Here is a 16,777-nt window from a genome sequence, read left to right on the forward strand (position 1 = left end):
TTCTGGCTTCAATAACCCAGATTAAGGCTAATTTATGCTTTCTGTAACCACATGTACAAGGCTCCACCATCTACCATGTAGCTCCCAGACATCCATGTGCAGCCTAGAATGTGTGACTGCTAGCACAACTACACAAATTCCTGTTCTCATTCTCCATACTTTTATAACTCATTAAAAGAGTTGTAATTGAAATAGTTGCTGCCAGACTTTGGAGGAACTTTAGTGTGTACACACAAACGTAGCATGAGTTTCTAAATTCTCCACATTTCTTGTGCTAAGTTAAAATGTCTTCTTTGGGAACTTTCTGACCTGGGACTAGAAAGGACTAGGAAATCTGATTATGTCATCAGCGTTACATATCCTGAGTCTGCAAGTGTTCACATTCAAATTTGAAACTGTCCACAGTGCAAGCAAGACAAAACAAATGCCTGTCCTCATCCTCTGCACCTTTATAATTCATTATTAAAAGAGTTGTAATTGACTTTTGAGGAGTTTTCATTTGTATGCATAAGCAAAGTAGGAATTTCTAAATTCTCCAGATATCCTGTGTGATCCTGTATAAAGTGCAAAGTCCCTGCTTTTCAAAACTAAATCTCCAGAACAATGGTAACTTTTTCTAACAGTTTATTTGTCAAGTAGAAAAAAGCAAATGTGATCTGTTCAGGTACATGTAGCAGTTTTGTACATTAGTACCTGAAACATATTTATTTTCACTAAAAATTCTTGAAGTCGCCTCTCATTCTCCAAATTCCTGCTGTTGAGGAAAGAGACAAAAAATATTAGTTAATGTAGAAGTAGAACATTAGCAATATACATCCTAAAATTCATGACTGTCTGCACTGCTAGCAGAACTAAACAAAAGATTCTTCATCCTCCACACCTTCGAAATTTATCAATAACCGTAGAAATTGAGGTAGTCAGTGCTGGACCTTAGAGGAGCTTTAATCTACCAAAGTGGGAATTTGTAAATTCTCCAGATATCCTGTGCTATGTCAGCACACTGCAGGAATAATCTCTGAAACAACTTTATTTACTCTGAAAAGTCTTAAAATCCCTCCCGTTCTCCAAACTCCTGCATTTCGGAAAGGAGACTTAAGAATGGTAAAAGTAAAAGTAGAACATTAGCGACATGCAGTCCAAAATTTGCTACTGTTGGCATTGCTAGCACAACTACATAAATCCCTGTTCTGCTGAGAGACGGTACAAAGAGATTCTCCATCCTCCACACCTTTGTAATTCTTTGACGTAGTCACTGCCTGACTTTAGAGGAGCTTCAATTTGTTCGCTAAAACAAAATGGGAATTTCTAAAATCTCCAGATATCCTGTGTTAAGTCTGCCTCTGACTCTGTGCAGAATCACAGCAACTTTCTCTAACAGTTTTTTTTTTTGCTAAGAAGAAAAAGCAAATGTGATCTGTTCAACAACATGCAGCACTTTTGTACATTAGTGCCTGAAATATATTTATTTACAATGAAAATTCTTGAAATCGCCTCCCATTCTCCAAACTTCCGCTGTTGCGGGAAGAGATGAAAAAAACATTAGTAAAACATGTAAAAGTCGAATATTAGCAACATACATCGCAAAATTCATGACTGTCTGCACTGCTAGCCATCCTCAACACTTTTGTAATTCATCAGTACAAGTAGAAATTGAAGTAGTCACTGCCGGACTTTGGAGGAGCTTTAATTTGTTCGCACAAAGTGGGAATTTCCAAATTCTCCAGATATTCTGTGTTATGTCTGCCTCTGACTCTGTGCAGAACAGCGATAACTTTCTAACAGTTTATTTGTCTAAAAAAAAAGCCAATGTGACCTGTTCAACTACATGTAGCACTTCTGTACATTAGTGCCTGAGACACATTTATTTACACTGAAAATTCTTGAAATCGCCTCCCGTTCTGCAAACTCCTGCTGCTCATTTCAGGCACCCACTTTATTCTTCTCCCTCCCACACTGGAAATTCATGTGTCTGCATCTTCACATCACACTGCAACAGGCCTCTCCCAGCAACAGATAAGACGGCAACATCTTGGCCAACAGTCATAAAGCTGGGCAGTGCTGTTGGGGCAGCGGTGCCTGGATGTCGCCACAGCGGCAGTAAAAGCTGCAGCCTTTTTCTGCTGACGGTCTGTGTTTTCACCCAGTTCGGACCCAGTCGCCATAAAGCGGAGTTGGAACGCAACCTTTGGTCGACGCTGGCTCAATCAACATGCAGGAGAAAACACACCCTGCTTGTACACACAAACACGAATGAATTTGCACACACAGATTTAAATGACGTTGCGCACCAGAGCTGAAATCAACATGAGCAAATGTACCAAGCATCTATTTAGAAATGCTCAATAGACAATAAAGTGCAGGGTTCGAACTGATAATTGTAACTATTGGAAGATATGGCCACTAGTTGAAGATATTTTACTGGAAATACACACAAGAAACACCTGACAGTTTAAATTTCAGAACGTTTGACTTTGAAATAGTCATATAGTTAACTAAAGTTAGTTTTATATCCATGTATTTGTGCTATGGAGGAAAATAGAGTTACAATTCAAAGTTATCTACCTGAGTCACTGTTGCAACTGCATAAAATAAAAGGCTGGTTGGCATAAATAGCTTTAAAAAATCCTCAGAGGGGAGCTGGACTTTTTGGTTCGTAGATAAGAGGAGAAACATTTTTGGTAACCAAAAAAGAGAAATCTAGTGTGTTTTTTTACTGAAACTTTTAGGATTTCCATGACCTATGTGATTGAGAATCTCAGATATATCTGAAATAATGCATAGCTGTCCACTGTTTGTGTGCAATTAGGTCAACAACACTACAATAATCTGGTCTGCTGAAAGAAAACTCATCCTCAGACTTTTTACACTCACAAAAAACGTATTAATTAGTGATGCTGCTGCAGACCGTGATTCCAATGTATCGTGTGCGTGATGTTCAGAGGATACAAGACAACCCAAAAAACCTGCGTGCACACTATAATGAATAATATCATAAAGGTTTTAACATCACCTGGAAGTTTAACTCTACATGGATCACTCTGTTTAACAAGTTTTCGCCCAATTATGATAGATTAGAAGCAACTTTGCAACGCAAATATGTGAATATTTTCAAAGATAATATTTGAGATAGATTGTAAATGGTTGTCAGAAGGATGCAGGGATGGAAGAAGAACAGTCAGGGGGAGGAGTTAAATCCGCTTATTTCGTCATAAGCGGACCCAACTCAACCATTTGAGCAGGCATTTTCACAAAATGTGGTGTAGCAAGGCAGGGAGGAAACAGACAGTTTTCAAATTCGAACCTCATAATGAGGCTACTGCAACACACACTACTGTAAGAACACTTTCACAACGTGAGTTTTGCATAATGTGTCCCCTTTAACAGGTAAAATAATCAGCAAAAAATAAGCAGTAACTAACAGTTAGCTAAAACAATTAGCTAAAAATAATGCTGTGCTAACATTGAATGCTCTTGAAATGGGTAGCTAAAATTAGTAAATTAACATTTGAAATAGCTAATAGTAATGGCTAAGTGGTTATGCCTCTTAACGAAACATTTAGCTAAAACAGTTGAAATAGCTGAAAAGAGCTGCTGAAAAATGGCCAAGGGTTGAATTATTTAGCTAACAGTAATGGCTCATTGGTTGAAATAGTCCATTAAAATGATATAAAGTTTGAGGAGCAGTTGAAATAGTTGTTTAAATTCAGGTTTTATAATAGCTAAAATAATAATGAGGAAGAGATGGTAAGGAGTTGAAAAAGTTTAAAGTGAAATGGCTAATAAGTTAAAATTAAGAATCATGTTCAGCTAAAGGCATTAGATTAACAGTTTTAATTGTTATTTAAAGCTAATAAATCAATGTTTAAAATAGCTAAAAGTATAAGATTAACATTTCATCATATTAGCTGAATGTAAAGGCTAAACAGTTGAAGTAAACTAAAAGTATTAAATGAATAAAAGTCAGATTCTGTGCCTGCAGCAGCTTTTAGGACAAACGCAAACATAACCAAATTGACCTTAGAGTCATAAATAATGTCCAGTCAAAATTTTTTCATAAACAAATACAATTAAATGGTGCTAACTTGACGTCAGAGTCGACCTTCCTGCAGCAAAATTTGTGCATGTGCATATTAAAACATGCTAACATGCAACACGGCTGCAGGTTCCATTTGCATTTGTCAGACAACAAATTATTTTATTTCATTCTCACTTTTTCAGGCACAAAGTGGCTGTAAGCACACAAGAGATGCAGCACAACGTAGAACATCAGCTAAATGTTATTGCTGTTTGCTGGGAGAGAATGGAGGGAATATGAGTTTACATTAGTGCTGTTCTCAAAGTGCCATTTCATTGTGGTTTTGTTCCTTTACTAAGGAAGAGAAAGTCCTTATGAAACCTCTATACTGAGCTTTTATCTCTGTAGGACAAAAAACATGAAAAATAAATTAAAACTACTAATTTACAACATAAACATCCACCTCTTACCACAAGGAACAAGCACATTATCTCAAATCCCTTGAAGATCGTTGTGAGATTTACTCGAAAATCAAACCAAAACTCTCATAAACCAAATGTGTAAAACGTGAATCACTTTATTAACCGGAACAGATTCCAAAAAGCATCAAATAAAACAGAGGAGACACAGAGAGAGAACACTAAAATTCCCTTACATATTGACAAAACAGATAATAAAATTAGATAATGGCAAGAATAATTTCACACTTTTATTGTTTTGCCTTTAATTTCTGAAAAGAAAAAATACATCTGTCATTATTCCAAAGCAGTAAAATGAAAAACTTCTGATCACTGATCCTGATTTTGTCACAAGACGCCGTTTATACCTGCTGCATCTTGTAAAAACAAATCTAATATAATCTAAGCGTCACAGCTCAGATCCAAATGGCCGCTCGGCGAGGGGGAAACCGTGAGCGGCGGGTAATGACTGGCTGCTTTTAGTGTCCACAATGACTTTTAACTGTCCTTATCTCAACATAAATAATGTGCCTATAAAAGTTAATCATCTACACATCGGTAATGAGACGTGTTCGACAGCCATAAAAAAGGTATTTTCTGTCTGTCTTCTCTCTTGCAGTGAGAATAACATGTTTAAAATGTCCATGTGTTCTTGATAAACCCCACGAAGCAGCTCCAAAATGAAAGTAAACTCACTTATGAGTTATTAAAGGGTTTTCTGTACCCACAGCTTTCTGCATTGCACTTGATTGTCTTTGCATTGGTGTGTCTGGTGTCTCCAAAAATAAACTTTTTTATTTAGCAATAGGTAGTTGTTGTTGTCCTGTTGAGGAAATTTTAGCTTGTTGGATCATCAGCATCCAATGTCTTCGCTGTGGATAATAAACACTGCAGTCCGAGTGTTGAAGTCGAGTCTTACAGAGCCAATGTGTTTATAGCGAGTAGATTAGACGCCCTCAGGTAGCCTTTAGCCTTCAGCATTAGCTCCTTTTGGTTCAACATAGTTCCTCCACAGCTCAAGAGTCACATTGAGCAGCTGCAGGAGGCCGACTGAAGCCAAACCGAGTCATTACGAGGACGGTTCTGCCGGCTCATGCTTGGGACAGAGCGCACCAGGAGTTCTGTGTAGCCATGGAGGTCGGGGTAAAGGGATAATCCTCATATTTAATGTCCACGTGTCCTGATCCTGCGCCGTCTAACTGAGAAGTTGTCTGCAGAGAAGACAGAGAAGTAAAAACTTTTAAGCAAACTTTCAAGTTTACACCATGAGAAGTAGTATTTTGCTTTAAAATGTCTTTCTAAACTTTCTAAAGTCTGAGAAAAGACTAGAAACCCTGATTTTGTCACTGGAAAGTTTAGAAAGATGTAAAAACATTAGTAAACTTTCGAATTCACACCTTGAGAAGTGCTTTTTTTTTTACTTTAAAATGTCTTTCTAAACTTTCTAAAGTTTTAGAAAAGACTAGAAACCCTTATTATGTCACTGGAAAGTTTAGAAAGACGTAAAAACATTTGTAAACTTTCAAATTCACATCATGAGAAGTATTACTTTGCTTTAAAATGTCTTTCTAAATTTTCTGAAGTCCGAGAAAAGACTAGAAATCCTGATTATGTCACTGGAAAGTTTAGAAAGATGTAAAAACATTAGAAAACTTCCAAATTCACACCTTGAGAAGTACTTTTTTTTTTTTAACTTCAAAATGTCTTTCTAAATAGAACAGAAAATAGGGGTTTTTTTGAAAAAGGACACAAAAATAACAAAAAAAAGTTTCTTGAAAGAAATATAGGTAAATAAATAACTGAATGGTGACATCTCCATGTACTAAATAAATGGTTGTATTTATATAGCACTTTTATCCAAAGCACTTTACATGATACATCACATTCACACACACTGATGGTGGAAGTTGCCATGCAAGGCGCTAACCACAACCCATCAGGAACAATTAGGGGTTAGATGTCTTACTCAGGGACACCTCAACAAGCCAAGGATCGAACCAGCAACCTTCCAGTTACAATACAGCCACTCCACCCACTGAGCCATGCCGTATACTGCAGTGGATAGTCTATTAAAGGAACAAGCTAACTCATCCAACTGGTGTTATTAGCAGTTTAGCTTATCTGACACGATAGCTTGACAGACAAGCTAACTCATCCAACTGGTGTTATTAGCAGTTTAGCTTATCTGACACGATAGTTTGACAGACAAGCTAACTTAGCCGGTTGATGTTGTTAACAGATAGCTCTCCATCTGCAGTAGTTCACCTCGAATAACCATTAATGGTTTTGATTTTCTTTTGAATACCAACAGTTGAAAGCATGCTGCATAAATGAGATCAGAGTTTAATTGTCGTGGATGAGATAACGAGATATTTTACTGTAAGGAACTTCCTTTACTGTCTAGTCTCACTTGTTAGATGCCAACTACTGTCCTGTGCCAACACTGTAAGGCTGCAGCAATCAACTATTTCCATCATCGATACATCTGACTGTTAGTTTTCTGTCACAAACCATTTAGAATTCAAAGATTAAAACATCAGGAAATCGTGACATTTACTGAAATATATGCATCATTATTCCCTGAAGTGGGTACATCCACATAACAACTAAAACAACTAATAATTAAATTTGCCTTCATAGACATCACACATTTTTTTAATGTCATTTTAAGACTTTGGTGATACAGCAGAATGAGAAGGACGTTTTTAAGACAGATTTCAAAAAGCTGGGACTGCACAGAGGCTTTTGCCTTGCAGCTGGAAGATCCCCAGTTCACATCCTGGCCTTCCAATTCTTTCTGCATGGAGTTTGCATGTTCTTCCTGTGTATGTGTGGGTTTTTACCATGTACTCCAACTTCCTTCCACACTCTAAAAACATGCTGAGGTTAATTAGTAACTGTAAACTGTCCATAGGTGTGAATGTGAGTGAGATTGTTTGTCTCTATATATAGTCCTGTGATAGACAGGCGACCTGTCCAGGGTGTCCCCTGACTTCACCCCAAGTCAGCTGGGACAGACTCCAGCCTCCCGTGACTCCAATGAGGGTTGAGCGGTGTGTAGATGATGGATGGATGGATGGATGGATGGATGGATGGATGGATGGATGGATGGATGGATGGATGGACTTTGACAGATTGTTGCTAGTATTGCAAGAGCGTTGGGAACAGGTTTTGCTGCATAACGATACTACTTCAGTGGGGATAGCAGCCAAATTAAATTAAGGTAAATTTTACATTTTTACAAGCACAGTCTTATCATTTTTTGATCAACCCTTGCATATTCTCTTTCATTGGAACTGGTCAAATAAAGGGATTTCATCGCCATTGTGCAACAATAACTACCCTTTTGTTTATCAAATGGTCAGAAATTACAGAAAAAAGGAAAAAGAAAAGACAAATGTTCAATGAAGTAACATGGAGTCAATGCCTCTACTGCATGTAGATCGAATATGTTCGCGATCACGCATTGTCCCCCCTTAACCGTCTTGTTGTCCTGTGGGTCAAAATGGACCCGTTTCAAAGTTTCAAAATGTGGAAAAAATATGTATATTTTCACAGTGAAACTTCTGATGTCCACATTTTCAACATTTTTGGGAAATCTTTGAACATTTTTTGGAGAGAAAAAAGAAATGCTAAAAAATGTTTCTTAAGAACATTCACACAAAAAAATCAAAGAAAATCCAGCGAAATTTGTTGGATTTTGGTTGACTTTTTTGTGAATGTTCTTAAAGAACATTAAGTTTTTATTTAGTTTTACTGATATATCTGTCATCCCTTTAAACATTTTTAGGATTTTTTGGGAGACTTTTACTCGTTGTTTGAAAATATTTACAAGAATTTTCTTGCCACATTTGGGGTTTTTTAAAGAAAACTTTCAGGGGAAGCTTTTAAGGAATTATTGGAATTTTCTTCCTGAAGGTTTTGCAAATTTTCGAATTTTTTGGGAATTTGTTTTGCTGAATTTTTTAATTTTTTTCTGCCAAGGAAACAAGATTTTTTTGGTGCCAGTAAGTGAAGACAACAGGAGGGTTAAGGACTGTGATGGATGTATGGATGTATGGATGTATGGATGGATGGATGGATGGATGGATGGATGGATGGATGGATGCTTTAGGGATTTGATGTAGCTGCTTGAGGACTCCTTTTAACTTGCTGTTTAACTCCGTCCTACACACAGTGTGATGGAGAGTCTGGGAGATTTACCCGGGTTGCAGGTGTGACGGTCTGTCCGGCGTACGGTGATGGAGCCATGTTGGGTTCACTCTTTATGGTGGAGGCGTGTTCTGAGACTGACAGGGAGGTCGGGGAGCTGGTGTTGGAGGTGTTGGATCCTAAAGAACCATCAGGGGAATCAGATGAATCGTTCACATCATGTTATGGAAACGCTGCTGAACCTTTTGACCCCTGATCTCACCTGTGGAGGTTTTATTCTTGGGCATCTTGGGTTTGCGCTTCCTGGTCTGGATGCTTTCTTTCTTCATGGCCAGAGGTCTGGGGACCTGCAGGGAATAAAGATACACAAATTACTGTTACAACAGAGGCCACTGTGTCACGTCTGTGTCCTCCCACACAACCCTCAGAGAGGTTTTACGCTCCCCAAATAACAAGCTGCAGCAAGAAATCTCCCCTGAGGAGCTGTTGTGGAGCAAAAAAGCCTCTTTGGCGTGACCTACCCCGTGTAGCTTCATGTAGAGGCCGCAGGCGTTGCACACCGGTTCTCCCTCGGCGTTGCGTCTCCACAGCGTGGTGGTGCTGGTGTGGCAGTTGCTGCAGCAGAGTCCAGCCCGGCGGGACGTGGTCTGCTGCAGGAGGGGACATGTGAACGGGAAACTGTCATTTTTCTGAAACCCAAATGATGAATCGCAGTCAGAAATAGTCTCACAGCGCAGACTTCCTTCACGTAAAGTTTAAGAAACTTGTGTCTCAACTTTTACACTGAAGTAGTACAACAATAATGAACAAACACTCCAATATTTCAGCAGTTCAACAATCTATTTAAGAATCATCAGAGAACTGGAGGACATGTTACATCCCACCCTTCAAATTTCAAATAATTCATGTACAAAATACTGAAACATGCAGTTGTTGTGTGAATGTACTTGTCCTGAGACCAAATGTAAAAAAAAAAGAAAAACCTCGAAGAAAAAAGTATTTTAAAATATTTTTTTAAAAAGACCAAATAAGTCTGGAGTTCCCCCTAAAATGCCATTTTTCTCTTGTCCCACTCCCCTGATGACCAAATTGAATCTCAAATAAAACTCTTAAAATGAAATCGAAATCTTCCTTTTTTGGTATTTTTTTCAGTGATGTCTCTTTTAATTGTGGGAACACTTTTTAATCAACATAATATTTTAAATAATAATGATTATGATTATGGAACGTGTGTCCCACAACAACCCTGTTAGCAAAACCTTTTTAGCTGGTAGAAGAAGAAGAAAACTTGAATTAGCATCATCAAACAGTTTTCCAAAAGAATGAGAAGAGCAAAGCTATGTCCTTTCTTCTATTTTTTATATTTTCATAACATTGTCAGCCTTCAATGTCTCACTCTACCTCATATTATCAGGACCAGACTAATTATTTTGTTTTCCATCAGTCAGTTTGTCCTCTTGGTCAGCAGTAACAGCTAAACATCTAGCTTCTACTGCTGAGAAAAAGCTAGCATTAGCATGGATTAGCAACCCTGTTACTGTGATTAAAGTAGGGTTAGCAAACAACACATAAAACATGGAATAAAAATGCTACCATTTATGTGTAAGCTGAGCTAATCAAGCCTTTGATGATTTGTTATCTATTATTGATGAATATGGAGCAGAAATTTGTAAAAGAGAAGGTTTGTTTTTCAAACATTTTGAAGCCCAAATGTCCTCCAGTCCTGAAATGACCCATCAGTGTTTCTGGTGTGAATATCTGCTGGTTTTGTAGCTCGAGCAGCGGCCGAGAGTCACGTTGCTGCAGAGCCTTGTCTAAAAACGGCTCGTACCAAGGGCAAGGTCAGAGCAGGACAAATAAAAAGCTGAGAAAACAGCCTCGTAGTGGACGGAGATTATTGGGCAACTCGCAGCCACAGCTGCTCTGAAGAGGGAAGTTCCTGAGAAGCAAACAGCCATGGAGCTTCAACACACCAAGAGACAAACACAACTGCTTTTTAATCAGCTAATCTGCCTTCATTTTAGTGAATTTAGTCACAGTAGGCATGAAGAAACTGCTCATATAAGCACAAGTCACATAATAATTGCAAAAAAGACAACAAAAAAACAGAATTAATAGCAGAATATTAGCATTAAATACTCTCAGTGCACCAACACATATTCTATAATCACGTTTTCCTTTTAATTCAGTGGTAAAACACATAATATCTTCTTTAAAGCCCCTCATATAAGCACAACATGCACAGTATCACCATGCAGATTGAATCTTTTTGAAGTAAATCCACTTAGAATGTTATAAAGACTAAATGACAACAATCTACTTTTTACATCAGAAACAATTTTTGAGAATTTTGAGAGAAGCAAAGCTGTTTATATTCACTTACTTATTATCCTTTTATTTTTTTCTCATTCTATGAAAGTAAAAAAATCTAAATTTTCATTTCAAACTAAGTAGTTTTGGTTCTTTTGTAATGTTAGACTGCTTTTAAAGGCATTTTTCACAGTTTATTGACAATTTGTACACCACTTTACATTGAAAAAACACGCTTAAGGTCATCTCCTGTTTTGTTTTAAAGAATCCTGCATTATATTTCATGCATTTTTTGCTGTGATAAGATATTAATCTTTACTAGAATCAAGCAAGACACTGAACAACGTTATATTAGTCTTTTTATGCTGCTTTTCGAAATGTTACGGTTGAAATAAGTTTTTCAGTGGAATAAGATATAGCATTTTAATCATTAACTTCTATTTCAGTGGAGTAGAAGTAATCCCAAGGAAAATACATCAGAATTATTTTATTTCTGAGTTGTTCTTGTTATTTTGGAACTGATGAGCAATTGTTGTGAAAATTACAACAATAACACTAAACAGTGTGTGTTTATGTTAATAGAATCAATAAATAAATTGAGACAATGTTTGACTCTGAAATGTACAAAAGTGGGCGTACAGAGTGTTGGAGTAACGTGCTTCACGGTTTCATGTGCGTAAAATCACCTCTCCGTGCGTCTTACCAGTCGTTTCTGCGGTTTGATGAGCGGCCGGTTGATTCCGTTCATCCTGTGGTAAAGTCCGCAGGCGTTGCACAGGTAGTGTCCGGTACCGTCTCTGCGCCACAGCGGCGTGGACACGGAGCCGCAGTTGACGCATTCTCTGCCCTCGGTGGGCATGTCATCCATCACCTCTGAGAAAGAAAAAACACAGAAACAAAAAAGTTGTACTCGCAAATCACCTCAGAGAATCCATGAACTATTAGTCCAGCGTTTGTGTGGAGCTGGGTGGATGATTTACTTATGACAATATTTTGCACATTTTACTGCAGCTTGTGCAATCTGTGAACCATTTCTCAACTTTTACGCACTAAAATATCTCTCCAGTAATCCAAAACTCCTCCCTTTGTGTTTTTATTTCTGCTTCCTGCGTATTTAGATGCGTAATGTGGCACCATTAACGTTCCAGTTTATCGTCGTCTGTGCGGTTTCTCAACTTTTACGCGTCCATAATTTAGTTTTAGTATTGCCAAATCCTCTCCCTTTTTGATTTAGCTTTTCCCTCTGCACATTTGGTTGCGCAATGTGGCACCAACAACATTCCAGTTTATCGTCCTGTGAACATTTTTTCAACTTTAACACACCATAATATGTATTTATTATTCTTATATGTCCTCTCTTATTGACTTTGCGTTTCATTCTGGACTTTCACGTGCGCAGTGTGGTTCCAACAACGTTCCAGTTTATCGTTCTGTGAACATTATGTCAACTTTTACGCACCATAATATCTCTTTAGTAATCCTAAAGCTTCTCCTTTTTTGTTTTTCTTTTGCTTCCTACGTATTTGGATGAGTAATATGACACCAACAGCACTGCAGTTTATCGTTCTTTGAACATTTTCTCAATTTTTACGCACCATAATATCTCTTTATTATTCCAAAATCTCCTCCCTGATTGATTTTGTTCTGGACTTTCAGATGCGTAATGTGGCTCCAACAACGTTCCATTTTATCGTTCTGTGAACATTATCTCAACTTTCATGCATCCATAATGTCACTTCAGTAACACTAAAACTTCGTCCTGATTGATTTTGCGTTTCCTCCTGGGAGTTTAGATGCCTAATGTGACACCAGTCGCATTCCAGTTTATCGTTCTGTGAACCTTCTGTCAACTTTTACGCACCATAATATCCCTTTAATACCACTAAAACTGCTCCCTTGTTGCTTTTCTTTTGCTTCCTCTCTACGTGAATGCGTAATGTGGCACTAACAACATTGCAGTTTATCGTCCTTTGAACCTTTTCCCAACTTTTACGCAGCTTTATATTTCTATAATATCTCTAAATCTCCTCCCTTTTTGATTTTGCGTTTCCTCATGGACATTTTTGGTGTGTCATGTGGCACCAGTAACATTCCAGTTTATCGTCCTGTCTTTGGAACCCGTGGGGGTTGTTGGGGATGTTCGGGTTCTAGTTTGAGGCCGAAGCGTGATGACTCGCCAGCGGAGGAATTTAACCCGCAGCTCCTCCTCCTCCCTGTGATGAAGCGAGATCAAACCCCCGAGAATGAATCAGCGCGGAGACAGACTGGTGGAGGAATCTGTTTTGGAGGCGGGTGTGCGCGCTGCGTTATCAGGGGTCCCCCTCCATCCATCACGGCTCTGACACACGACGGACTCCTGGCATCAATTGTCCGGATTCCTGATCCGTCAGCTGAGACACGCAGACCGAGGAGGCCGAGCTGAGGCCGAGGCTCTGTTTGAAATTGTCATCGTGGCTCGTTTTATTCCAGAAGAGCAGAATTTAGAACAAAAGTTGAGCAAAAACGGACATTTTTGCTCGTGCGCTTTGGATTGGATCCACTTTTTGGAACAAGATTGACATAGATTTAAAAACAGAAGCAGATGGAAAATGATAAAATCCAGCTCGCTATGAATTATCACACACAACTACATCCTCTATAGAAAGAACATAGAGATAAAATCAAAGCTGCTGTTTTTGCAACCTAACTGGAGTTACAGTTTGCTTTAAGTTTATTTAATGAACTTAAATTTGCTGTTATGTTGTGTTTTGTCACGTCTTTTCCTCCTCCAGTTCTAATTTATAAAACCAGCACTGAAGCTGCTACAATCTGTTATTTCCATCATAAATATATCTGACTGATATATTTGACTGTAACGAAACAATAATTATTAACTGATTCAATTGTCAGGAAGTGGTGAAATATACACAGATTTGTTCACTAAAGTGAATCTATTTCTCACAACAGCCAAAAATCCCACCAATTTTCAATTTACTGTCCTAAAAAATAGAAGCTATTTATATTTAAGAAGCTGGAATTGATTGATAGTTTTGTTTAAAAAGATCACAAGAGATATTCATCTCACATAATAATCAACATTTCCAGACTCACAGTATCTCAGTCATGTTTTCAGTAAGAAATACACATACAGGAAATGTACACACAGCCTGAAATTAAAGCTAATAGTGTTGTTTTTTGTGCTATTGCTGTTTTTTTAATCCTAAATTCAAATCCAGATTGTCTGATGTTAATATCCTTTTAGTGAAAACTGCACATCAAATGAAGTTAAGATAATTAATCATTTATACAGAAAAAATAGGGTACAAAGCCCTCCAATCCAGTATGAACAAACATGTAAGATTTCTGTACTGATAAGGTGTAAAATTAGCATGAAAAGAAGATAAAATGACGTCACTGCTGAGCCTGTCTGTGTGTTAATTAAGGAGAAACTGCTGCTCATTAATTAAACTAAGGACAAAATTAGATTTAATGAATCTGACTGGAGTTTTTTTATAAGAAGGTGCCAAACAGGCAGACCTGTTAAAGCCTCTGATCCAGGTGAGAACTGATGAGTGAGGATTTAATTAACGTTCTAATTGATTGTTTTTAGCAGCTCCTCTCTGTGGACAATGCGTATTGTTTGACTGGAACGTTGGATCGTTTAGAGGACTTTGATTCAATCTCTGACAGGAGCAGCTAATAAATAACAAGCACAGCGTTGTATAAGCTGCTTTTACCGCCTCTGATGAGACAAACGTGGAGGAACCAAACACTCAGATGTTAAAAACGACAATAGAATATTTTCAGACGGCTGATTTCAGTCATTTTGTGAAATAATGTTACTGTATTAAGGCATGAAAATTCAAATTTTGCTGCGTATTTTGGATAATTTAAGACCGATATTATAGCTCGTAATAAAAACAAGAATCCTCATCAGTTGATGATTTACAGTATTTGCAGGAAAGGCCTTCATGTGCGCTTTTTAAAATCGTTGGAAATTGTGGAAATAAACGCACACATTCACCTAAAATCCACACAATTCGACTTTTAGGAACGATTTTTAAAAATGAAAACTACTTTTCCAAGACTAAACCATTTTATGTAGCGCTGTAGCCAGGACAGAATATTATTTTTAGGAATACAGAATGCTTCATTGCTCATAATATTTTTATTTTTAGGGTAATTACACTGATTTCATAACTGGGTTTCAGGGTTTTCTGGCCTGTTCTTACCCAGACTGGGCCTCCTCCCGGACAGACCTCCCTGCCGGCCCTGCAGACTGATCACTCCGCTCTCAAAGGGTCCCGGTGTCCAGGAGGACGTCGCCATCTCGGGGCTCACGTACGCGTACGGGCTGGAGTAGGAGCCTCCAACCGAGCGCACCAGAGCGCCTCCGTACTGATCCGCCCGGGCTCCGTTCCCGAGTACCAGTGGGCTCTGGTAGGCGGCGTCCCTGCCCGTGTTGGAGCTCACCGGCGGGCTGTGCGAGTAGGAGAATCCGTGGGAAGGGTGAGGGCTGCTGGCCGTGAAGGAAGAGCCGTCCGTGGCGCTCTGAGGCCAGCCGTGGGGTCCGCCGAGGCCGTGGGACTGATGGGGGGAGTCGCAGGTCTGCAGGTAGGGCAGCGTGGGCAACATGGCCGGGACTCTGGTGGTGGGGACGTAGACCGGAGAGCTGGCCGAGGGGTGCAGGTAATTTCCGCTGTCATGCGAGTAAGCGGATTGGTTGGAGGACAAGGTCAGACTCTGGTACATTTTCACGGATTTTTAGGTCCTTTGTGGAAACTGGAAATCACTGAGGTGACTTTTTCTGGGTTGGTCTCAGTCCTGTTAGGGGGATACTCTCCACGCGTAAAGCTTCTTTTAAAGTCTCCTGAAGAACCTTTCTGTTCCCTTTTGAAGATAACAACTGTAGAAGTTCTTGTCCTGGGAAAGAAATATTCAGAGAGATATTTTTATTACGGATGAGAGTTGAAAAAGTTCCAAAGGCAACTGAATTTACGCATTTGTAGTGATTTTTATCCATTCTATAAGCGACAGTTATTGCGCTATAATCCAAAAACAATGGTTTCAATTTGGTCCGTGAGGCACGAAAGAAGCAGAAGGAAAAGTTCTCATATCATCAGTCATATTTCAGCTTCGTACTATCAACTCTGACGGACACGAAACGGATTAAAACGACATTAACAATCGCTGATATCTGTGCGCGCAGATAGAGGCGACTATCAGCGACCCCACATATCCTGCTGCTGCCTCATTAAATTCTAGCTGTAAGGGAAACCAAATCAAACAACACAACAGATAGCGAGCCCCACTCCGTATCTGCAGCGCGTATATTTTCTATCAATAGCCTCAAATCACATAAAAATTGTTGATAAAAGCTCTCCGCTACGTACAGGAGGAACACAATTTATTCCCAAGGGCTCTCAGTGTATTATCTCACCAGATAAGGATGGTCGGTGATAAAGCAGTCCGGTCCTCCAGCAGTCCAAACCTCTATAGAGGAGCGCAGTGGGCAAACTTTGTCACTCCGCGCAGGCACACACGGACGATGGAGCAGCACCGCGGAGCCTTTTCCAAATATTTTTTCGTGCGTAAAAGTTGCGCGCAAAGATCGGAGACGAATGTGTGTTTTTCAGGGGGGTCCCGGATCACTGCAGCGCTGCTCTTCCTCTCGGTGTATCTGCAGATAGTTACTGTCGCTGATAATTGCTGATATGGGTGTGCTCCTATTCGCTCTCCTACTGGAAATTTTGTACGGGAGAGAAACACGTGACGCAGCCCGCAGCTCCGAGGTAGGCCCTAAAGGTGGGGAAAGAGGAGGGAGGGCGGCGAGGAGGGAGGACCTCTGGGTGAGGCAAGGGAG

The 16,777-nt window shown here is 39.2% G+C and overlaps 1 protein-coding gene across 2 annotated transcripts; it reads right to left on the reverse strand.

The window, feature by feature from the left end:
* Positions 1–4,711: 4,711 nt before the first annotated feature.
* On the reverse strand, positions 4,712–16,506 carry gata5 (GATA binding protein 5). 2 transcript variants are annotated; one of them, XM_022202843.2, is made up of 7 exons: positions 16,355–16,506; positions 15,147–15,837; positions 11,639–11,808; positions 9,147–9,275; positions 8,888–8,972; positions 8,677–8,804; positions 4,712–5,684 (listed from the first exon to the last, which is right to left on the reverse strand). In XM_022202843.2, exons 2-7 carry the CDS (start codon positions 15,664–15,666, stop codon positions 5,565–5,567), a joined length of 1,152 nt encoding a protein of 383 aa, XP_022058535.1. In that variant the 5' UTR covers positions 15,667–15,837; positions 16,355–16,506; the 3' UTR covers positions 4,712–5,564. The 2 variants fall into 2 exon arrangements, with proteins under 2 accessions (XP_022058535.1, XP_022058534.1); XM_022202842.2 differs by having other exon boundaries at positions 9,147–9,314.
* Positions 16,507–16,777: the final 271 nt, after the last annotated feature.

Source organism: Acanthochromis polyacanthus, chromosome 6 (assembly GCF_021347895.1).
Source record: "Acanthochromis polyacanthus isolate Apoly-LR-REF ecotype Palm Island chromosome 6, KAUST_Apoly_ChrSc, whole genome shotgun sequence".
Classification (NCBI taxonomy): Eukaryota; Metazoa; Chordata; class Actinopteri; family Pomacentridae; genus Acanthochromis; species Acanthochromis polyacanthus.

Excerpts from the sequence above, each read along its gene's own strand:
- gata5 (XM_022202842.2), bottom strand. The coding sequence starts at position 15,666 with ATGTACCAGAGTCTGACCTTGTCCTCCAACCAATCCGCTTACTCGCAT. Across the intron at positions 9,315-11,638 it reads TCAAACCGCAGAAACGACTG|AAAAATGACAGTTTCCCGTT; the intron begins GTAAGACGCACG and ends TTTGGGTTTCAG. Across the intron at positions 8,805-8,887 it reads CAAGAATAAAACCTCCACAG|GATCCAACACCTCCAACACC; the intron begins GTGAGATCAGGG and ends ATGGTTCTTTAG.